This window comes from Hyperolius riggenbachi, chromosome 3, assembly GCF_040937935.1.
Source record: "Hyperolius riggenbachi isolate aHypRig1 chromosome 3, aHypRig1.pri, whole genome shotgun sequence".
Classification (NCBI taxonomy): Eukaryota; Metazoa; Chordata; class Amphibia; order Anura; family Hyperoliidae; genus Hyperolius; species Hyperolius riggenbachi.
The window spans coordinates 429,414,261-429,439,265 of record NC_090648.1 but is presented as its reverse complement, the minus strand read 5'-3'; the positions used below and the strand labels follow the sequence as shown (position 1 = coordinate 429,439,265).

General features: G+C 46.6%; 1 protein-coding gene across 16 annotated transcripts in view; it reads right to left on the bottom strand.

Annotated features, from left to right (window-relative positions):
* PPFIBP1 (PPFIA binding protein 1) overlaps nucleotides 1-25,005 on the bottom strand; it is a 213,188-nt gene that overhangs the window by 68,027 nt on the left and 120,156 nt on the right. For 8 of the 16 annotated variants that reach the window (XM_068277609.1, XM_068277612.1, XM_068277613.1 and 5 more), the window contains exons 4-7: nucleotides 21,159-21,245; nucleotides 16,206-16,319; nucleotides 6,740-6,871; nucleotides 5,206-5,307 (exon numbers count right to left, since the gene is read on the bottom strand). In XM_068277609.1, the coding sequence (XP_068133710.1) occupies nucleotides 5,206-5,307; nucleotides 6,740-6,871; nucleotides 16,206-16,319; nucleotides 21,159-21,245 (435 nt within the window). The remainder of the gene's footprint in view (nucleotides 1-5,205; nucleotides 5,308-6,739; nucleotides 6,872-16,205; nucleotides 16,320-21,158; nucleotides 21,246-25,005) is intronic. The other 8 variants (XM_068277615.1, XM_068277616.1, XM_068277623.1 and 5 more) reach the window with 1 other exon arrangement.

Genomic DNA, 25,005 nt, shown 5'->3' with positions numbered 1-25,005 from the left:
TTAGCCCAGGCCGCAACTTGTCAGCGATGTTGGCATCTGCAGCAACAACCTCTTGCTGCTCCCTCAGGGGCCTTCTCCACAGGCGGGTGGAACTGAGCGCTCAGTGAGCAGTAACCAGGCAGCAGCAAGCAGTTGTGAAAGTTCGACTGTCTTTTCACTGCCTATCAACTGCTCGTGGAAAAGTGCCCTCAGATCGGCTTCTCTCTCACAAAATCAGCCCCTCATCTGCCCCAGCAGTGACCAGTGTGATGCTTTGGGTGTTAAAAGAAAACCAATCCCTGCAACACCATGATTCCCATATGACTGTCAGCCAATGCACAAGAAGGAGTGTTTGCAAAAGGATTGCTATGAACCCCCTCCCATGAAATCACACTATTAAAATAACGACCGCCTAACGCCGATAGGCGGCGGCAGGTCGTATGTAGTTTCCAATGGAAACGGCTGCTCGTTTGAGCGGCCTTTCCATGTCAGTTCACGGAGGGTGTCTCCGTGAACAGCCTGCGAGCGAGCCTCCGATCGCGGCTCGCAGGCTAAATGTAAACACGCGGGGAAGAAATCCCCGGTGTTTACGTCGCGCGGCGCTGCTAAAGGAGATCTGAAGGAGAGCTGAAGCCTATCAGAGGCGGCGCAGGACGGTTCGTCGTCCTGTGCCGCCCAGGGGAAGGAGGGGAGGGAGGGAAAAAGAGGGAGGCAGAAAATCGCTGCGGAGGGGGGCTTTGGGGAGCCCCCCCGCTAGGCGAAAGTGAGCGGCGGCGATCAGACCCCCCCAGCAGGACATCCCCCTAGTGGAGAAAAAAAAAGGGGGGGGGGGGTCTGGTCGTCCTGCCTTAAACACGATCTGTGCTGTGGGCTGAAGAGCCCACCCAGCACAGATCAGAAGAACATAGCCTGGTCCTTAAGTGGTTAATGTCTGGGCTGGAAATTGAATGTGAAGGAGTGTGCAGAGGAACAAGGGATGGAAAGCTGCAGTTGTGTATACAGCAGTCCTGGCGACTCCTGACAGCTTGCAGTGGATCAATGAGAAGCCTCCTGGAGAGGGAGGATTCCCATTGGTTTGTTTCAATCCAATAGGGAGACATCTGTATTTTGTCGCTTGTCCCTCTGAGTATTAAAAAAAAAAAAGTGACATTCAGGTTGCAGAAATCTGAATGTTCAAGTACTTCAACCAGCCCTTTCCTTGATAAAGTACGCGTCAAGGTGTATTGTATTTACCATAGCCATGTATTATGCGATTTTAGCAACGTACTATAGGGTTCAGAGGCGTATCTACAGGGGTGCAGGTATGGCATGTGCCATGGGCGCCCTTTACTGGGGGTGCTGCTCTGTAGAATCTTAGGTGTTCTCTGTGCATATTCTATATTTTTCTATTCATCTGGGGGATATTCTGCTACCTACCTAGTTACATCTTTTGGGGGACTAGCTGCCCGTTATTTGGAGGATATGTATAGGCTGACCTATTGCAATACTCTTATAGGCCATGCTTCACTTCAACTTGGACACAAATGCCGCCCCTCCCCCCCTCGGTGAATTGCAATGTTTGCCATAGGCGCTGTTTTCCCTAGATACGCCTCTGATAGGGTTTGCATAGTAAGAGTGGAATGAGTTGCTTTGCATTGCAGCTGATGTAATGTAAACTGCCCACTGACTTTGAACAATACCTCGTTACCGTGTACAGTTTTCTTCCCAGAATGTTTTTCTGCCGGGTGGCATGAAAAAGTAGCCAGGTGGGACACGACAGGGCAATGCAGAGCTGGCGCTTCTCTGCTTACAGCATTGGAGGAAGAGGAGGAGGCGAGCCGATGACAGCTGGGGGCTCCCAAAGCTTAGACGGGTGGAGCACCCGGCTAAAAGAGCCTAGGGAGAACATTGGTGTGCAAAGCAGTGTCTGCTGCAACATAATGGGACACAGCGAAATTAGCTTAATGCACACCTGTACAGCTAAGAAATAGAACATTATTAGCAAAGAAAAGAGTCTCTCATATTGTTTTCCAGTACAGGAAGAGTTACACTTCAGTTATCTATGCAAAAGAGCTTCTCTGAGCTATTCGACCCACTGGGTCAAATACAGGCCTATTTTCTGAAGCACTCAAACAACCAACAAACAAGGTTTCACTGCAGGAAAGCTCAAAGGTTCATTATCTCTGCTTTGTTTTATAGCTGGTATGAGAAGATAGTCAATTTGTGCAAGATCAGATAATAGAGCAATATCAATTACGGTATCTGTTTTATCAGTTTGAACCATTACGCTAGGTACACACCATACAATTTTCTGGCAGATTTACCTGCCAGATTGATTATTTCCAACATGTCCGATCTGAATTTCGATCGATTTTCCGATCAATTTTCATTCAGTTCTATGAAAATCAATAAAAAGTTATCAAAAAACAATAAAAAAAAAAAAAGGATCAGAAAATAAAAAAAAAAACAATCGAAATTCTGATTGGACACGTTGGAAATAATCGATCTGGCAGGTAAATCTGCCAGAAAATTGTATGGTGTGTACAATTTTGTATAAAGTTCAGAGGAGGGAGGACAAGCAGTACGGTAATACAACGGCAATGGGCTGAATAAATTCAACAGAACCAATTTCTGAACAGACAGCATTCGAGGGCTGAAGATGCTTGTCCCAAAAAGCAGACCATCACCTGCAATAATTTAGGAGTAGCCTAGAGATCTACTGTCTGTGCACAGCTCTAGAGAGAGACAGACAGCGATGCCAGCAGAGAGAGATGAAGACAAACAAACGAGTTGTTAGCACACTTCACAGCACATCAATCTGCAGCTGTAATCGTGTTATTTCCAGCACACTGGGGGGAGGAAGTGCAGAGATAATCAGACATTCAGCATGCAATACGTGGGCATTAATGTGAGCTATTTCTGAACGCACAGACTATGGGGTGGATTTAATGAGGTTCTCTTTAGCTATAAACTATTCAAAATCATTCAAGAAAACCAAGGTTCTTCTCCAGACACGATGCAGAAGTGGGTCAGAACTGTACTGATCCTAGTTTCGTAGCATTTCCTGAAGAAGAAATAAAGGCTTTGAAGGAAAAAATATATCCATGTAGTCAGACCATAGTGTGGACGGCTGAAAGGTTAGTGAATTAGTTATGCTTTAATCTTTCAGCAGCCCTCACTATGTTCTGACCCACATATTTAATGTAAACAGTCCATGTATTGTTGAAGCGAGACAGGCACAAACGGCACAGGGAAATTTGGGCACACCATGCGCCGCCATAAGCCATAATGTTTTTGCATTTATACTTCAGAAAGACTTGTGTTTTCCAGAGCTGCCCTCCTCCAACAAACATCAGTAAGTCAACATGTCTACATTGTCAAACAAACCTTGTCGCTCCAGAGAAACTGTCTAGGGGGTCTGCAAGAACTATTATGTTCAGAATTATTTCATGTGCACCAAGGAACCCACCATGCCCATTGCCCATGGAATTTCTGCAGATGTAGGCAGGATGGGGGAGGGGGGGGGTGGTTTAGCCACTCCATGGTGGCTCTGCAATTGAAAAAGTACCATCAAAATGATTCATTCTTGCTGCTGGCAGCTTAAACAGCATTTTATTTATAAGAAGTGATAATATCACCTAGGCAAAAAAAGAGACTTGGATTGGGCCCATAATGTCCACACACAAGCTATGGTTTAGTTACGGAGGTTGACTAAGTGGTTTCTGGATGACAGAAAGAGAGAGAGAGAGAGTGCAAAGTCAAAGACATCAATGTTCTCCATAAATTTGGAAGAGAGACTAAGGGGCTCCCCGATGGCAGAAGACTAAGGGGAAAGCCCTTAAAGTAGTAGGTGGGCCTCTACATTCTGTAGCAGATGGGATATGGGTGCTGAGGCAGCATCTGCAAATCTACTCTAAAAGGTTTTATTTACCTCACCCTGATCCAAACATCCCCCATTCAACTATTTACAGTAACCCGAGCTGTGATAAGATAAGGCAAGCTGATGGGGAAGAATTGACCTAATGCCTGGCACACACCATGCAATTTCAAGTCAGATAGATGGGTCGCATTGATAATTTCTGATCGTTTTTCTGATCACTTTTATATAACGATCGGAAATCAGATTGAATCTGTTGGATATTATCGAATCAACCCATCTATCCAACGGGAAATTGGCTGGTGTGTACCAGGCATAAGTTGCGACATGCGACCGATAGATTAAGTCTTGGCATGTGAGAATTGTGGACCTGATCTACTGAATACTTTAGAAGGGTAAAGAGGCTCTCATGCTATGATAAAATTAAAAACCGAATACAAAGAAAAAAAAATGAGGTATTTTACCTCAATGAAGACAGTCAAATGTGACAATAAGAATTTATTATGCATAATAAATTCTTTTTGACACATTTGACTGTCTTCATTGAGGTAAGCCACTTAAAATTTTTCTCATTTTATCCTGTTTTCAATCCAATTTTATCATAACCTGGGCACCTCTTTAACCTTATAATGTGCTTCACACCCCTAATCCCACAGCATTTGCACCTTTTTGGTGCCTCGTGGTGGACACCAATGTTATTCCAAGTTGGGCTTTTTAACCGAGAGAGCGACTGCATCCAGTCCCACAGGGACACCCGGAGTGGAGTTGGGTTCATGGTCTCCATCTTCCTCAAGTGGTTGGTTGCTCCTGCCACCCACTTTTGCGAGAAGCCCTTTCTGACTACGCTATTTTCCATTAGCCATTCACAAGCTGCACCATATGGGTTCCCGGTGTCTCCATGTCCTTTTTTCCTAGGTGTCAAGATCCTGCCACCTTTCTTCATAAATGATCTACTAAATACCCCATCATCCCTGAATTTGGATTAGAGGTGGCTTCTTTTGTAGTACATCTGAATGCACAATCAAGGAGAAGGCTACATATTGGCAAGGCTAACATTAAAAAGTCAGAAAGTACCTCTGTGATTTCCCCTTAGTAACACGATCCATTCATGCTTCATGTGGTACGGAAGAATGGATACAGAATTCAGATAAATGAAGAGTAGTCATATTCAGGGCCACACACAAAGAAATCTGCATAATCAATGAGATGTAGTGTACTGGTCAAGCACACAAAATGGCTGCCATTTTTTACTGACCAGAGCTCATTTGAAAATAAAACCCAGACCGGCAAGCCTGAACGTGCTGTGAGTCAACACAACATTCTCATTCCTCCCCAGCTGCATGCAACACGCTGGCTGAGCACCAAGTCACCTCTTGATCCCCATATTGTAACCTCTTGTCCTGAAACAATGCCAGTTCCACCTCCAGCTTCTCCATCTGTTGCCTCAACTCTGCTATTGTCTTAAGAAGTGACTGAATCATGGAGGTCAAAGTAGAAGAGGAAAAGAAAGCAGATAATGGAAGAATCAGAATAGGGAGAGAAAAGAAAAACAGAACCCTTTAAAAAGAACCAGTTACAGACAGACTTTGTAATAATGTCCCTACCCATTCTGCAATAGCTCTGAGGGTGACATTTTGCCATCCTGGTTCAGAGCTGTCAGATTAATAATAACTACAAGTGACAGCTAAATAGGTAATAGTTACATTACAGTGCATTTACTCTAGGCAATGCAAGTCAATGGAGCCTTGCACAGTTAATGTGGTGTGATGCTCCGGAAGCATCCGATCTGACGCAAAGTCTGCAGCGCGTTACCGAATGATTTGTGCCTGCCGCATGGATTATGCAGCAATGCAAGTCAATGGGTGAGGCAGCAAGAATGCACAACAGGAGCGAGGTGTGACAGGAGCGTAATGTGCATGAGCGGACCGACAGGAATCCCAGTGACAGACTTGCTGGGCAGCAGGGAGTACGTCACTAGCCAGGAGTGGTGTTATGCATACGACCCTGTCGCCGCATGGTGGCACAGGGTCATATGAAGAGTGATTTTTCTGGTGCAATGCGGTGCGGCAGGAGCGTCGCTCCGCACACATCAAGTGTAAAAACGGCCTGAGTGTAATATGCCTTCTTACAACAAAAGGTATTTGCGATATTTCAGCTTTGAGTAACTGTGGTTTCCCATAATGCCTCACTCCTTAATATGCTAATTAACCATTTATGCTTTTGCTTTTCTTTGGGTTTACCATAACCTAGAAGAATCTGAGCAGTACAAACCAAAATACTAAATGTATTCATATTTTACGCCCAATCCAATGATTATTTTTTGAAAAGATGCCGTTACTTCCTTGAATGGCAATATTTCAGCATATTTTTAAACTAGAACCTAGCATTTCAGCTATACGAGCACTAGATGGCGCACCCATCAGTACTATCAGTGATCTAGCAGAAAGCATCTTAAGTGAGTCATAGTCCCCAACCTAAGGGCTGGTTCAGACGGACGTTTGCAGAGCGTTTACAGCCAGCGTTCAGGGCTTGGTGTTAAACGCTCCCATTCAAGTGAATGGGAGCGTTTGTACCAAGCTTTCAAGCGCGTTTACACAAACGCGGCGTTTGGGTCCCGATTTTCTCTGGCGTTCAAGGAGCCCCTGGAAGCTACATGTAGCTTCCAGGGGAGGTTAACCGCGACGGCTAATGTCCCCCTAGGGGAAGAAAAAACGCGACCGCATCCAAACGCACACGAACGCTGCTGAACGCGACGCCAGCAAACGCAACCCCTCCAAACGTCCGTCTGAACCAGCCCTAAACCACATAATGATGCCTCTGTTCAGTAATAGTAAATATATTACAAGCAAGAGTAATACTGAATCCTGTAAGACTGTTCACTGTACATTCCAGTGCGCTGCTCACCTCTGTGTCTTTGAACTTGTCCTCAAAATCAATGCGGTCCTTCTCCACTGCTGTCAGCTTCAGTTTTAAAGTAGAAATCTCCGCCATGAGGTCCAGCTTTTGGGTTTCCAGTGTGGTTCTGCTTAGGAGTTCCTAAACATTCATAAAGGAAGTTACAAGGAGCGATAGAGAGAGTCTGTGCTATCAACAGAAAAGGTCACAAAGGAAATCAATGCTGTATTTTACCCACTGTCCTGAAGTAATGCATCATAGAAATTGTACTGGGCATAAGCAAAGCATACAGTTATAGCAGATATGCCATCAAGGCAATGGAACACTCAAATGTCACCTATGTGAAACAAGCATTCTAAAGACCATCTTCTCAGGGTTGGTTTTACCATATGGCACTTTAGGCACATGCCTACAGGCACCTGATGATGGAAAGGGGGCTCTCTCCCTTCCCCTAGCACCTCCCTCCTTCCCTATGCAGAGTCCTGAGCGGAGCGTAAATGAAGTTACGCAGCTCTCAGCAATCCACTGATGAGATCTCCCTTCAGTCGGGGGCACCTCTAGCTACTTAGTACTGAGAGTTCCTCTGGTTACCTAATGCTAGGGGACACCTGTAGCTATCTATGATGGGCAAGGAAAGTAAGGGAGAATTGACAGCTGGGCCAGCCAGCACAACTGCAGTGCCGCTCGGCAGGGGTTTGTTGGTTCCTGGAGGGTGACATTTAGGGTGTCAGGACATCTGTGCCTATAGGCTCCTGTGATGTAAATCCGGGCCTGTTCTTTCTTATAAACTTGCCTATGCCCTGTCACTGTGGGAGCCTGGAGTAAATACTCTCCAAATGGCTGTGTTTATGCGCAGCAGTAAATTTGGGCAGCTGAAATTTGGGTGCTGCCATAGGCACAATTGTAAATAGCGGGAACACTGTGAAATTAGGTCACCGCGGTACCTGTTAAATAGTAGGAGTCGGTGCCACCCGCAATGCACAAAGTGATTTTTTTCATACTGTACAATTATTCGTATTGTGCACAATTTCACAGTGTAGTTTCTATTTATAATGGCACCTACAGCAGTGCCTGAAAAGTACCATTTTTGCAGGGGGTTAGTGGTGTGTGTGTAGGGGGTGGGGTTGTGCATGTGTGTGTAGGGGAGTGGGGGGTGTCAAACTTAGCAATTGGGGGGAGGAGGCAGAATGTTAACCACTTGAGGACCTAGGGCTTTACCCCCCTTAAAGGGAAGGTTCAGGGAGGGTGGGTAAAAAATAAAAATCAATTTCCACTTACCTGGGGCTTCCTCTAGACCGTGGCAGGCAGGAGGTGCCCTCGCCGCCGCTCCGCAGGCTCCCGGTGGTCTCCGGTGGCCGACCCGACCTGGCCAGGCCGGCTGCCAGGTCGGGCTCTTCTGCGCTCCAAGGCCCGGAACTTCTGCGTCCCACGCCGGCGCGCTGACGTCATCGGACGTCTTCCAGTTCTGCGCCTGCGCAGTAGAGCCCGGAGGACGTCCGATGACGTCAGAGCGCCGGCGTGGGACGCAGAAGTTCCGGGCCTTGGAGCGCAGAAGAGCCCAACCTGGCAGCCGGCCTGGCCAGGTCGGGTCGGCCACCGGAGACCACCGGGAGCCTGCGGAGCGGCGGCGAGGGCACCTCCTGCCTGCCACGGGCTAGAGGAAGCCCCAGGTAAGGGGAAATTGATTTTTATTTTTTACTCACCCTCCCTGAACCTTCCCTTTAAGGACCGGCCACTTTTTTTCCATTCAGACCACTGCAGCTTTCACGGTTTATTGCTCGCTCATACAACCTACCACCTAAATGAATTTTGGTTCCTTTTCTTGTCACTAATAAAGTTTTCTTTTGGTGCTATTTGATTGCTCCTGCGATTTTTACTTTTTATTATATTCATCAAAAAAGACATGAATTTTGGCAAAAAATGATTTTTTTAAGTTTCTGTGCTGACATCTTTCAAATAAAGTAAAATTTCTGTATACATGCAGCGCGAAAAATGTGGACAAACATGTTTTTGATTAAAAAAAACCCATTCAGTGTATATTTATTGGTTTGGGTAAAAGTTATAGCGTCTACAAACTATGGTGCAAAAGTGAATTTTCCCATTTTCAAGCATCTATGACTTTTCTGACCACCTGACATGTTTCATGAGGGGCTAGAATTCCAGGATAGTATAAATACCCCCCAAATGACCCCATTTTGGAAAGAAGACATCCCAAAGTATTCACTGAGAGGCATAGTGAGTTCATAGAAGCTATTAATTTTTGTCACAAGTAAGCAGAAAATGACACTTTGTGACAAAAAAAAAAAAAAAAAAAAGTTTCCATTTCTTCTAACTTGCGACAAAAAAAAATGAAATCTGCCACGGATTCACCATGCCCCTCTCTGAATACCTTGAAGTGTCTACTTTCCAAAATGGGGTCATTTGTGGGGTGAGTTTACTGTCCTCGCATTTTGGGGGGTGCTAATTTGTAAGCACCCCTGTAAAGCCTAAAGGTGCTCATTGTACATTGGGCCCCTTAGCGCAGTTAGGCTGCAAAAAAGTGCCACACATGTGGTATTGCCGTACTCAGGAGAAGTAGTATGTTGTGTTTTGGGGTGTATTTTTACACATACCCATGCTGGGTGGGAGAAATACCTCTGTAAATGACAATCTTTTGATTTTTTTTACACACAATTGTCCATTTACAGAGTTATTTCTCCCACCCAGCATGGGTATGTGTAAAAATACACCCCAAAACACATTGTACTACTTCTCCCGAGTACGGCGATACCACATGTGTGGCACTTTTTTGCACCCTAACTGCGCTAAGGGGTCCAAAGTCCAATGAGTACCTTTAGGATTTTACAGGTCATTTTGAGAAATTTCGTTTCAAGACTACTCCTCACGGTTTAGGGACCCTAAAATGCCAGGACAGTATAGGAACCCCACAAATGACCCCATTTTAGAAAGAAGACACCCCAAGGTATTCCGTTAGTAGTACGGTGAGCTCATAGAAGATTTTATTTTTTTTTACAAGTTAGCGGAAAATGACATTTGTGAAAAAAAACAATTAAAATCAATTTCCGCTAAGTGTCATTTTCCGCTAACTTGTGACAAAAAATAAAATCTTCTATGAACTCACCATACTCCTAACGAAATACCTTTGGGTGTCTTCTTTCTAGAATGGGGTCATTTGTGGGGTTCCTATACTGCCCTGGCATTTTAGGGGCCCTAAACCGTGAGGAGTAGTCTTGAAACCAACAATGTCGCAAAATGACCTGTGAAATCCTAAAGGTACTCATTGGACTTTGGGCCCCTTAGCGTACTTAGGGTGCAAAAAAGTGCCACATATGTGGTACCGCCATACTCAGGAGAAGTAGTATAATGTGTTTTGGGGTGTATTTTTACACATACCCATGCTGGGTGGGAGAAATATCTCTGTAAATGACAATTGTTTGATTTTTTTACACACAATTGTCCATTTACAGAGAGATTTCTCCCACCCAGCATGGGTATGTGTAAAAATACACCCCAAAACACATACTACTTCTCCTGAGTACGGCGATACCACGTGTGACACTTTTTTGCAGCCTAGGTGCGCTAAGGGGCCCAACGTCCTAATCACAGGTCATTTTGAGGCATTTGTTTTCTAGACTACTCCTCACGGTTTAGGGCCCCTAAAATGCCAGGGCAGTATAGGAACCCCACAAATGACCCCATTTTAGAAAGAAGACACCCCAAGGTATTCCGTTAGGTGTATGGCGCGTTCATAGAAGATTTTATTTTTTGTCACAAGTTAGTGAAAAATGACACTTTGTGAAAAAAAAACAAAAATCAATTTCCGCTAACTTTTGACAAAAAATAAAATCTTCTATGAACTCGTCATACACCTAACAGAATACATGGGGGTGTCTTTTTTTCTAAAATGGGGTCAGTTTGTGGGGTTCCTATACCGCCCTGGCATTTTACGGGCCCAAAACCGTGAGTAGTCTGGAAACCAAATGTCTCAAAATGACTGTTCAGGGGTATAAGCATCTGAAAATTTTGATGACAGGTGGTCTATGAGGGGGCGAATTTTGTGGAACCGGACATAAGCAGGGTGGCCTTTTAGATGACAGGTTGTATTGGGCCTGATCTGATGGATAGGAGTGCTAGGGGGTGACAGGAGGTGATTGATGGGTGTCTCAGGGGGTGGTTAGAGGGGAAAATAGATGCAATCAATGCACTGGGGAGGTGATCGGAAGGGGGTCTGAGGGGGATCTGAGGGTTTGGCCAAGTGATCAGGAGCCCACACGGGGCAAATTAGGGCCTGATCTGATGGGTAGGTGTGCTATGGGGTGACAGGAGGTGATTGATGGGTGTCTCAAGGTGTGATTAGAGGGGGGAATAGATGCAAGCAATGCACTGGCGAGGTGATCAGGGCTGGGGTCTGAGGGCGTTCTGAGGGTGTGGGCGGGTGATTGAGTCCCCTAGGGGCAGATAGGGGTCTAATCTGATAGGTAGCAGTGACAGGGGGTGATTGATGGGCAATTAGTGGGTGTTTAGGGTAGAGAACAGATATAAACACTGCACTTGGGAGGTGATCTGACGTCGGATCTGCGGGCGAACTATTGGTGTGGGTGGGTGATCAGATTGCCCACAAGGGGCAGGTTAGGGGCTGATTGATGAGTGGCAGTGACAGGGGGTGATTGATGGGTGGCAGTGACAGGGGGTGATTGATGGGTGATCAGTGGTTTATTACAGGGAAGGACAGATGTAAATAATGCCCTGGCGAATTGATAAGGGGGGGTCTGAGGGCAATCTGAGCGTGTAGGCGGGTGATTGGGTGCCGGCAAGGGGCAGATTAGGGTCTGATCTGATGGGTAACAGTGACAGGTGGTGATAGGGGGTGATTGATGGGTAATTAGTGGGTGTTTAGAGGAGACAATAGATGTAAACGCTGCGCTTGGGTGGTGATCTGATGTCGGATCTGCGGGTGATCTATTGGTGTGGGTGGGTGATCAGATTGCCCGCAAGGGGCAGGTTAGCGGCTGATTGATGGGTGGCAGTAACAGGGGGTGATTGATGGGTGGCAGTGACAGGGGGTGATTGATGGGTGATTGACAGGTGATTGACAGGTGATCAGTGGGTTATTACAGGGAAGGACAGATGTAAATAATGCCCTGGCGAATTGATAAGGGAGGGTCTGAGGGCAATCTGAGCGTGTAGGCGGGTGATTGGGTGCCCGCAAGGGGCAGATTAGGGTCTGATCTGATGGGTAACAGTGACAGGTGGTGATAGGGGGTGATTGATGGGTAATTAGTGGGTGTTTAGAGGAGAGAATAGATGTAAACACTGCGCTTGGGTGGTGATCTGATGTCGGATCTGCGGGCGATCTATTGGTGTGGGTGGGTGATCAGATTGCCCGCAAGGGGCAGGTTAGGGGCTGATTGATGGGCGGCAGTGACAGGGGGTGATTGATGGGTGGCAGTGACAGGGGGTGATTGATGGGTGATTGACAGGTGATCAGGGGGGATAGATGCATACAGTACACAGGGGGTGGGGGGTCTGGGGAGAATCTGAGGGGTGGGGGGGTGATCAGGAGGGGGCAGTGGGCAGGGGGGGGGGGGGGGGGGGAGATAAAAAAAAAATAGCGTTGACAGATAGTGACAGGGAGTGATTGATGGGTGATTAGGGGGGTGATTGGGTGCAAACAGGGGTCTGGGGGGTGGGCAGGGGGGGGTCTGAGGGGTGCTGTGGGCGATCTGGGGCAGGGGGGGGGAGAAATCAGTGTGCTTGGGTGCAGACTAGGGTGGCTGCAGCCTACCCTGGTGGTCCCTCGGACACTGGGACCACCAGGGCAGGAGGCAGCCTGTATTATACACTTTGTATGCGGCGATCGCGGGGTTAACATCCCGCCGGCGCTTCCGTATGGCCGGCGGGATGTTGCGGCGGGTGAGCGGTGACAGGCGCCGGCGGAGGATCGCGTCACGGATGACGCGATCGCTCCGCCCATGCCCCTACAAGGACCGCCGCCTTTGGGCATGAGCTGGTCCTTGCGGGGTCCACTTCCCGGCCGCCTCTGTGCGTTAGGCGGTCGGGAAGTGGTTGAGGTCAGTCCCGTGGGGTTAGTCTTTGCTGTTGTAAAATATCAGTAAATTTTATCCCTCTGAAATAGTAGTATATCATTAAAATACCGATATTCTATCGGCTCTTCCCAGGTGCCCAAAATTCACGGTGCCTCCATTTTATGCACCCGTGTTTGTGTACCAGGCTATTCATACTGCTGCTTGCTACAGTGGCACAGCACATTGTATTTACAGTTTATAATGTTGGTTATGTTAAAGGACGCCTGAACTTATGGGGATATGGTGGCTGCCATATTTACTTCCTTGTAAACAATACCAGTTTCCTGGCTGTCCTGCTGTTTTTTGACTGTAGTAGTGTCTTAATCACACACCTGAATCAAGCATGCAGCTAATCCAGTCATAAACCCCTGATCTGCATGCTTGTTCAGGGTTTATGGCTAGAAGTAGAGGATCAGCAGATTTTCATGGAGAAAGCTAAATATTCCCATAGGCCATAATTAAGGCTATAGCGGTACGCAATGACTATTGGGCCATTCAATTTAACTTATCTTTTTGACCCTAGGTATACAAATTCTGTATGCAAATTTATGCAGCTTGAAAATGGACCAATCGACTTTTACCTCAGCTGAATTTGATTGGTGCATTTTCAAGCTGCATAAATTTGCATATAAAATTTGCATAGTGCTGCATCAACTCAAAATTATTTGAATCTTATCAATCCCTAGTCCTCAACTTAAACCACATAATGATGCCTCTGTTCAGTAATAGTAAATAGATTACAAAGAAAGAATATTTGAGATAAAGAAAATGTAGATTTAATAAACCGGTTTTCTGTATAATACCTTGCTATTGGCTATTACTCTTCAGCCTGCCCACTAGAGATGGGAAGTTCGGATCTTTTCAATGATTCGGATGATTCGAATCGGATCATTGAAAAGATCCGGATCTTTGATCCGAATCTCGAATAATTTTTACTAGGGAAGCATTCGGGGGTGAAATGACTAGCAGGACAGGACTCTCCCTGCAGTGGACAGAGAAGGGGAGGGGGTGGACAGACAGAGAAGGGGAGGGGGTGGACGGACAGAGAAGGGGAGGGGGTGGACGGACAGAGAAGGGGATGGGGTGGACGGACAGAGAAGGGGAGGGTGGTGGACGGACAGAGAAGGGGAGGGGGTGGACAGACAGAGAAGGGGAGGGTGGTGGACGGACAGAGAAGGGGAGGGTGGTGGACGGACAGAGAAGGGGAGGGTGGTGGACGGACAGAGAAGGGGAGGGTGGTGGACGGACAGAGAAGGGGAGGGTGGTGGACGGACAGAGAAGGGGAGGGTGGTGGACGGACAGAGAAGGGGAGGGGGTGGACGGACAGAGAAGGGGAGGGGGTGGACAGACAGAGAAGGGGAGGGTGGTGGACGGACAGAGAAGGGGAGGGTGGTGGACAGACAGAGAAGGGGAGGGTGGTGGACAGACAGAGAAGGGGAGGGGGTGGACGGACAGAGAAGGGGAGGGGGTGGACGGACAGAGAAGGGGAGGGGGTGGACGGACAGAGAAGGGGAGGGGGTGGACGGACAGAGAAGGGAAGGGGGTGGACGGACAGAGAAGGGGAGGGTGGTGGACGGACAGAGAAGGGGAGGGTGGTGGACGGACAGAGAAGGGGAGGGTGGTGGACGGACAGAGAAGGGAGGAAGTGGACGAAGAGGGATGAGCAGAGAGCAGAAATGTTTGTTTGCACACATTACCCACATGTTGCAATCATTTGCTCACAGTGAAAGCAAGCATTTCCCACCCCAATGTGTCCTGTTTTCACCTCCAACATGCATCATAAATTTAGGGAGAAGTGAAGTGCAGCTGTTTAGAGTGAGTGCAGGAGGATCATATTGCACTGCAATCACAGTGCCTGCCCTTCTAGCCCAGCATGCTGTCTGCAAAGTTACGGAGCTGTGCTTCTGAGCTAAAAGTTTCCCATTTGTTCACTATGCAGCACTACGGAACAGACAGCCTAAAATCTGCAGCACATTTTAGCCAGTATGTGTGCTCTACACATATCTGGCAGTGGCACCGATGTCCCCTCTCTCTCTCTCATCTACCTGTCCCTGCAAGGCTGGCTCCCCTCCAACAGAGCGATCCATCTCTGCTCTGCTTCCAGGACCCTGCTGCCCGCTGAGAGGGGGGCGTGCCACTCCTGGCTCCACCCCCTTTTTGATCCGAATCATTCAAATTGGTGATCCGGATGATTCGACTCACAAGAGATTCGGATCAAAGATCCGAATCGTTCATGATCCGGACAACACTACTGCCCACATAGCAACACTGCCTGATAAGTGTGAAACACGCTGGACCAAAAGCTCACAATACTGCCCATTTCCAGTCTTCAGCAGATTCATTATGCTCTAATGCTGTCTCCGAGCTCAGCTTACTGCAGAACTTTTACAACAGGAGTTCAGAGGAAGTTTTCTAGGTCATTAGGAAGCCTCCAGCCTCATTCTGCATGGCTATTATGCAACATGGCTTCCCAGGGCCTTCGGTGGCTGCCTTACTGGCCACACAGAGGAGGCAGAGCTGTGAATATGGAACAGGAAGAGAGACTTTGTGTCCTCATCTGTGCAGGAATGAGCTCCGTGCCGCCTGTCAGTGTCAGTCTTGTCACAATCGCTGCATTTACAAGGAATTTAAACTATTCAAATGACGCCAGTAATGTATGTAAAATAATTTCTGATCTACATATTCTGCATGCTTGTGCTGCCTCACATTCTCATTGTCAAGACTCGTTATTTCTGTGCAAGGATCTAAAAGGGACTACAAATTAGATGTATATTTTCCAGATTAAAATAATTTCCAACACCAGCAGCAGTCAGGGCTGCCAAACCGTTTTTTCTCCAATGTTTACAGTAAAAGAAAAAATAAATAAAATCGTAAATTCTGAATGTGTGGAAAACATTCCGTACCCACGCAGGGAAGGGACTGCTTGTGACTTTTTTCTTATGAAAGTTATTTTTGTGGGAGGTGTGGCCATATGGTGTGTCTAAACAGGTTTTAATGTAGCAGCCTCAACTCCATGACCTCCTCACAGTGCATATGAGACACTGAATGAGATGCAAATAATTCTGCCTAGTATGCAAATTTCAAGTGGCTTGGAATTAGGCTAACCAAATTGAAGTACATTTCCAATCGCGCTCCAATTGATGGTGGGAACGGATTCCCTTATGAAATAGAGTCATATTTGAACTCTCAAGTTGCCACAGAACTCCTTTCACTTATCAGGACAGCAACACATTTGATGGCGGGACTTCCACTAAATAATCTCAGTATGTGGAATGAGTGGGAACACCCTGGCATCCTAGCTCAGTTCTGCTCAGCGATATTATCTCTGGACTGTAGTCTACATCTCTGCTCAAATGTAATGCAAACCCCCTCAGGAGGTGTCCTCTCACCTGCTGTAGCATCTCCTCCGTAGCATTCAGTTTCTCTCTGTGCTCTTCTAAGCAGAATTCCAGGTCTCGGATCTTCTCCCCCTGGGCTTCCACCTGGTCCGTCAGCACGCTCACCTGACCAATATGAACAGGCAAGCACCATCAGATAAAGTACACTTTCAAGAAAGTCATTTTGTGGGCTCAAGTAACAAACACAAAAAAGTGAATCCAGTAAAACAGTCTGACAAGTAGCTTGGGGTAACGGTTGTCAGAAGCACGATCCTAAAATATTACAGAAACATCTGAGGTCTGACGACTTGTGAACGGATATACAGTATATGATCAGTGCCAAGCATGGCTGACTATTGTCCACAACTACAAGCACTGCTCTGTTTACAGTAGGTACTGCAAGAGGACTTGCGATCCAGTAACTCCAGACAAGGACAAGCGGACTAAAATCCTTTCTTTGGGCCCATTCACACTTACAATCGCCTAACGCTAGCATATTGCTCTAGTGATTTTACTGCGATTAGCGTGGTAAAAATCACTGTATACTTCCGCGATTTCAGAGCGATCGCGGTCAATGCTTTATAAGCACTGTACCGCGATCGCTGCTGAAACGCCCAGTAAATGCTGCAGGTAATGAGTTTGCGATTGGCGCTAATCGCAAAACGCCCGCGATTGCAGTGAGAACACTGCCATAGGGTAACAAAGCACTGAATGGGCCCTTACAGTATATCAAAAGCTATTCCGACTACTCAACACTCCACTTTTGTGCATCTACATCTAATATTTTGTGCCTCTAAATCTGATATTACCTGTAGTTCAATATCTTAATGGAGGGAATTATCTAAAGGAGATGTGCAGGGAAAACATGCAAAGTTTTACTTTATCCACCTCACACATCCAATCAGGTGTAGAGATCAATAATGATTAAAAATCCTTGCTGCACTCAAACCGCATTCCTTCATCACTGTATGCTGCAATGAGCTGGTACCTCCTCTTCTCCTGTGTCATACAGTGGGTTGCAAAAGTATTCGGCCCCCTTGAAGTTTTCCACATTTTGTCACATTACTGCCACAAACATGCATCAATTTTATTGGAATTCCACGTAAAAGACCAATACAAAGTGGTGTACATGTGAGAAATGGATCGAAAATCATACATGATTCCAAACATTTTTTACAAATAAATAACTGCAAAGTTGGGTGTGCGTAATTATTCGGCCCCCCGAGGCAATACTTTGTAGAACCACCTTTTGCTGCAATTACAGCTGCCAGTCTTTTAGGGCAGGGGTCCCCAACCTGTGGTCCGCGGCCCACTAGTGGTCCGCAGGACATTTTACAGTGGGCCGCGGCTTCAGACTGATTTTTTACTTCAAAAGTGTCATTTTTAGTTGTAATGCACGGCCGCAGCCGTGCACGTCATGGTTCGCCAGTCCCGCCCCCTCAATATGTGGCCAATCAACCCCCTTCCTGCGCCGGCAAAGAACTGCATATCGGAGGCGCCAGTCCTGCCTCCTTCATCAGTGGGGCTAATCACGGCAGCGCTCGTAGGCCTTCAGTCACGCCCCCTCCATAGTTGCGGCCAATCACACTCTTCTTCAAGCGGCATCACTGCGGCGAGTTTGGTCGCAGAGCAGGGCACCATTAGAGGTGTGAGCTGACGCTGGGAGCCTGGAGCCTGACGCTGGGAGCCAGCCAGATGCTGGGAGCCAGACGCTGGGAGCCTGACACTGTATATACAACACACCAGTATGTGTGTGTATATATACATATTGCAAAGCAGAATGAACATGCATGTATAGGCACAGCAAACCAGTACATATACACACACACATACACATACATACATATATATATATACATATACATACACATACACACACACACACACTATACTGGCTATACTGGGGAACTATACTAGCTATACTTGGGCACTATACTAGCTATACTGGGGCACTATACTAGCCATACTGGGGCAACTAAACTCCCTATACTGGGGCAACTATGCTAGCTATGCCACTGCACCCTAGCAACCTCCCCCCCCCCCCCTCCGTAAACCGCTCCACTTTCCACTCCACCCAACGTACAAACACCGCCCCCCCCCCCTTCACGACCCCCCCCCCCCCCCCTCCACCCGCTGGTCCCCGGGCCGGAAAAGGTTGAGGACCCCTGTTTTAGGGTATGTCTCTACCAGCTTTGCACATCTATTGACTGAAATCCTTTCCCATTCTTCTTTGCAAAACAGCTCCAGCTCAGGCAGATTAGATGGACAGAGTTTGTGAACAGCAGTTTTCAGATCTTGCCACAGATTCTCGATTTAGATCTGGACTTTGACTGGGCCATTCTAACACATAGATATGTTTTGTTTTAAACCATTCCATTGTTGCCCTGGCTTTATGTTTAGGGTCATTGTCCTGCTGGAAGGTGAACCTCCGCCCCAGTCTCAAGTCTTTGCAGTCTCCAAGAGGTTTTCTTCCAAGTTTGCCCTGTATTTGGCTCCATCCATCTTCCCATCAACTCTGACCAGCTTCCCTGTCCCTGCAGAAAAGATGCACCCCCCAGCATGATGCTGCCACCACCATATTTGACAGTGGGGATGGTGTGTTCAGAGTGATGTGCAGTGTTAGTCTCCCGCCACACATAGCATTTTGCATTTTGGCCAAAAAGTTCCATTTTGGTCTCATCTGACCAGAGCACCTTCTTCCACGTTTGCTGTGTCCCCCACATGGCTTGTGGCAAACTGCAAACGAGACTTCTTATGCTTTCTGTTAACAATGCCTTTCTTCTTGCCACTCTTCCATAAAGGCCAACTTTGTACAGTGCATGACTAATAGTTGTCCTATGGACAGAGTCTCCCACCTGAGCTGTAGATCTCTGCAGCTCGTCCAGAGTCATCATGGGCCTCTTGACTGCATTTCTGATCAGCGCTCTCCTTGTTCGGCCTGTGAGTTTAGGTGGATGGCCTTGTCTTGGTAGGTTTACAGTTTTGCCATACTCTTTCCATTTCTGAATGGTCGCTTGAACAGTGATCCGTGGGATGTTCAAGGCTTTGGAAATCTTTTTGTAGCCTAAGCCTGCTTTAAATTTCTCAATAACTTGATCCCTGACCGGTCTTGTGTGTTCTTTGGACTTCACGGTGTTGTTGCTCCCAATATTCTCTTAGACAACCTCTGAGGCCCTCACAGAGCAGCTGTATTTGTACTGACATTAGATTACACACAGGGGCACTCTATTTAGCCATTAGCACTCATCAGGCAATGTCTATAGGCAACTGACTGCACTCAGATCAAAGGGGGCCGAATAATTATGCACACACCACATTGCAGTTATTTATTTGTAAAAAATGTTTGGAATCATGTATGATTTTTGTTCCACTTCTCATGTATACACCACTTTGTGTTGGTCTTTCATGTGGAATTCCAATAAAATTGATTCATGTTTGTGGCAGTAATATGACAAAATGTGGAAAACTTCAAGGGGGCTGAATACTTTTGCAACCCACTGTAACTTAAGGTAGCCATAAACCACTTGTATGGGCAGATCAACAATGAGGCAGATCAAAGAGGGATCCCTTGCCTGGCCATACACCGCACACAGATTTTAGCATGAAATCAGAAATAGGCCTTGCACCACCGCCTGCCCCACCCAGGTGCCCGTGCTCAGTAAAGCCTCATCTGTCCGCTGACGCAACTCTAAGCCTTCTCTGGTGTTGAGAGTCGCCACGACTGCTTGTACCATGTGGCACCATGCATGCGTAGTGATGTCACACATGGGCCTGGTGCTAAGAAGTACAGGCACTTGTGGTGACGGTGCACACTGGAGGAGGCCAGGATTCGCAACTGGCAGAGAGGTAAGACTTTACACTCCATACGGTGGTGGGGGCGACAACACTTTTACACTTGGGGAAACAGTCCGTGGGTCTGTCGGGTGTCACAATATCGACCACCATTACAGCTGTGCACCCGATCAAACACTTGCACCAAGATTTTCCAGCTTGTCTGATCGATTTCTGGCTGAAATTGCTGGGACAAGCTGAAAAGTCTTGGTCAATCGGAAGGCCATGTTGTATTACCGATAAAATCGGAAAGCTGACCAGACGGCAATATGGAGTGGTATATGGGCACCTTTATATTGCTACATATGGAGTTGGTGCATGGGCCTCTTTATACTATGGAGTCTGTAATCAGCAGGTCTTATTTTTATTGTATAGAAATTACACTGGCCAATTTTTTAAATTATCTGACGCTTATTAAAGAATATCCAATATTTCAGAACTTTGCAGCGTTCTTTCTTCTACAACACATACAGTCTATATATGTAATCCCTGAAGAAAGGACCCAGGGATGTTCTGAAACTTTTTAAATAAACTTCAGATAACATTGGATTTAGTTGGTGTGCCAGCAATGTTCTTTCTACGTGTTTGGTGGTGCCATGTAGCCTGAAGGAACCCTAAAGTGACATTAAGGTGGCAAGTTTAAACTTACCTGAGGCTTCTTACAGATCCTTGTAGATGTCCCGGTCCCTCGCAGTCGATCTGCTCCTGTTTAGCAGCTGTCCAATTTGCAATCTCGCTCCCATTGACGGGAGCGTTCTGTGCTCGCGCAGTTAGTAAATATTACAACTGTGCATGCGCCAAAAACTCCCAGCTACAGTGTGATTGAGGAGGTGTGTGGCCGTGCCACAATTGCGCAGTAGCCCAAAACTAGTTCAGAGGGGCAGAGCGACTGAAAGGCAAGGACCTGAAGCACTACAGGGGGCTGGAGGAAGCCTAAGGTAAATTAAACTGGGCATTTCAGGTAGACTTTTTAACGCCATTCCACCTTGACGGATCCTTCACCACATTTTTACTGTATGGTTTAATTTTTATTTTCTAAGGGATAATAGGACTTGACACACCATCACCCATGTACATTATGGAGCTGGGTTTAGAAAGGTCAGTAGAAGTGGATATTGCAATGCACTCTCTTACCTGCAGTACTAACGACTCTTTGTCATTTTCCAGGCGAGCAAGACGCTCCTGGTAGATGTCAGCAGCGCCGGAGATGTGGCCATTAACCTGCAATATGGGAACTATGTTAGAAAAAGACCACGACATAGGCACATGTAGATAGCAGCTTATAACCCAGCAACACTCTGATTCCTGCCCATCAATATACAGCTCATCAATAGAATGGCTTGAGAGAAGAAGGGCAGTAGATTGTTGACAGTTATTCATACAGCCTAATGTGTCTGAGATCCATATTGTTTGCTCTTGATTAAGTCTTGGAAACAATACTTCCCGTCGTGGGTTGCTGCTAATATACATACATACATACATACATACCTGCTTGCTGCTAATATACATACATACATACATACCTGCAGGTAAATATTGTGCCAAAATCGCTGTACGATGGAGCTCGGGGTGCCTCCATGATAGATTTTGGCACAATACGGACCTGAGGAGAGGAGTGTGACTCCCGAAATGTGTTGTCTTAACCCTGCAAATAAATTAGTCTTCCAGAACACAAGTCTAGACACCTTTATTGAAGTAAGACACTTCAAGTCAGTTGTCCCTTAAAGGGCACCTGTAGTGAGAGGAATATGGAGGCTGCCATATTTATCTCCTTTTAAACAATGCATACTGTCTGGCTGTCCTGCCGATTCTCTGCCTTTTAATACTTTTAACCATAGACCCTGAACAAGCATGCTGATCAGTTGTGTGAAGTTTGACCAAATTTGCCGTATGCAGGTTTCAGGTGTGTGATTCAGACACTACTGATGCATAAAAGATCAGCAGGACTGCCAGGCAACTGGTATTGTTAAAAAAAAAAAAAATCAACGCTAAAAGCAGATAGGGGTGATGCCTTCACTAAAACCTACCATCCGAGGCTCTCATTTAGAGGTCCCGCAGCCTCTGGAGTTAGACACGGAGTTCAGCCACTAGGAGACTGTTATGTCTGACGTCTCATACAACGTATCTTGGATGCTAAATATCCCCTTTATTACTGGAACGGTCTGCTAATCTGTGATAATGCTGGATACTGACCATTATATACCTATACCTATGTATTTACTTGCTATGTAAGAAGTTTGACTCAATCTGATTACCTTAGTCCATGTTAGGACTTTATTTGTTATGTTCTCTTTGTCAAAACTTACATAATTATCTTATTTGTACAAGTTGACTTTTTGAAACCTAAAAAGAAATCAATATTGCAGCCTTCATATTGCTCTCACTTCACCTGTCCTTTAAAGTGGTCCCAAATTAAAAATACAAGATTAAAGAAATAAAATATATTTTCTAAATTATAATAATAAATAGCAGCCTTTTTTCAGCTGCATGATGACAAATATAAAATATTTTACATTTATTGGAGGAACCCCTCCCTTCCTTACTTTCATATTGCCGGGATTTTTCCGGCAAACTGGTGGAGGAGATAAAAAACAAAAACAAAACACAGGCTGCTACTGATGATGTCAAGGGGAGGTGATCTCAGCTTGTGTCTGATTTCACATAGACTATGCCCCTGTGAGGGAGGGTAGCTGATGACAAACACACCCATGATCTAAAACCTCCTACTAAGCTCAGAAGTAATGGCTGCCACCTGTATAACCCTAGTTATGAAAAGAGAAGGGTGAAAAGCATGCACTGAAATGCTCATAGGCTTAAAGGAGTGTTTAGTTATCTTTATATATGTCAGAGTGGTGCAACTAAATATTTTGAATTAAAAAAAAATTTGGTTCGGGTCCACTTTAAGGTCTTGTTTACACTACAAGAGCTTTTCTAATCACTTTGTGATTTTAAAGGAACCCTGAACAGTGGCCTCAAATGAAAATCGGGACTTACCTGGGGCTTCCTCCAGCCCCCCATAGCCCGCGAGAAGGCATACTCTTCCTCCCTTCCATGGTCTGGCTGGCAGCTCTGGTAATCCGGCGACTTTAGCTGAAGGCGCGCACCCTGCACGGCATCACGCTGGTCGCTGTAAGAGTCCTGCATAGTTCAGACTTTGGAGAACCGCGCGTGCGCAGGACTCATACGACGATCAGCATGATTATGCGCAACTTCAGCTGAAGTTTCCGGATTACCGGAGCCGCCAGTGGTACCACACAAGGGAGGAAGATGCCGGCTGTCCCCGCGGGCTATGGGAGGCTGGAGGAAGCACCAGGTAAGTCCCCGGTTTTCATTTTAGGCCACTGCTTAGGATCCCTTTAAAATCTCTTTCTAATGTAATGCTATGTGTGTGTTCTCACTGGAGCAATGTGATTTTATAAACATCACCTATAGGTTTGCATTAGCTTTTCATATCACTAGCACTTAAGAAAGCTCTTGCGGTGTGAATCAGCCCTAAAAGTTTCTAAACCTTAAAACTTCCAGTAGTAATAATTATGCACACTAAACACTAGTTTGAAAATTTGCTTTGTTCAATGCTGGGTGTAGATGGCCTTAATTTAGTTTTGGATTTAGTAGGCGTTTGAGCCAAAGCAGTTTTCTGGTCTTTCTAGCTCTCCAGATTAATTGTGCACATTGTGTTTCAAAGCCAAGTTCCAGTCACTTGGCAGACAGCATTTAATTTGCACTTCTGTTGCAGATTGTAAATGTGAATTTACAGGTCGGTCTGCTTGCTGCTCTATAAACAGTGCAATGTAATGAGAGGGGCTGGTGAAGGAGCAGAGATATATACACTGACATGCATAGACCCAGAGACAGCTGGTCAATTAGTGACAAGTGTTCACCTGCTGTATCCATCCCACAGCCAGATGGGTGTAATGTTTAACCAGAGCATGTTATATGGCCAACATCTGCAAAACACAAGCACAGCTCACCCGCTCCGCACATGCCACAATCACCAGTACAAACACAGGGTCATTAAAACAGACTAAAGACAAATACAAAAAAAACTTCAACAATTTTTTTTCTTGTACTCGGTTTAAAGGAAACCCGAGATGGGGCCACAATAAAAACAAAGCAAAAACAAAACATATCTTGTGCTTCCTCCAGCCTACTCTGGTCTGATCGCTCTGACGCCGTCCTCGTCTGACTCCCTGTTCACCAGCAATTCGCCCCAGAAAGTCCCCGGTCCGGGGCTAACTGCACATGTGTAGCCTGGCCATGCCTGCCCCGTTCACATCACCGGGGAATACTGCACATGTGCAGAAAGCTACCAGCAACAGGAGCGAGATTAGGAACGCGCCTGGATGGACTGCACCTGTGCCGACTGGAGGATTTTTTGGGGCCAGTTGCAGGCGAATGGGAAGTCAGCAGAGGATGTCGTGGGAGTGATCAGGCTGGAAGGGGGTGTGCATATGTACGCATTGCCGGGAGAGGCGAATGACGGCTCTCCCAGCTGCCGCAAAACTCCCGGCGGGGTTAAATACTATTCCCCCTCCGAAATGTCGCAACTTGGAGGGAGATGTAATTTGCATTACATTGCTGCTATGGGGCGCCTGGTTTCAGAAGGGGGCTGGAGGAAGCCCCAGGTATGTATGTTTTTTTTGTTGTGGCTCGGGATCAAAAAATTGCATACATACCTTAAAAAAGAGGGAAGCCTCAGGATCCTACTGCGGCTTCCCTCGCCGATCTAGAGCCCCCAGTTCTTGAGCACGCCCCCCCCCCCCTCCACACCAGGGCCGCGCAGCTCGTCTTCCTGATGCGGGGCCGCGCAATAGCAACACGGAGCCTGTGGCCAGGCTCACACAGCCCCGTTAGGATAAGCAACAAGGCATTGCCGCTAATCTTCTGGGGAGGCCGTGATCAGCAACGGGGGACAACACAGCAGGGAGGGAAGTCTCAATAGGTTCCTGGGGTCTCCCCCCGTTTAGTTAAGTATCTGATG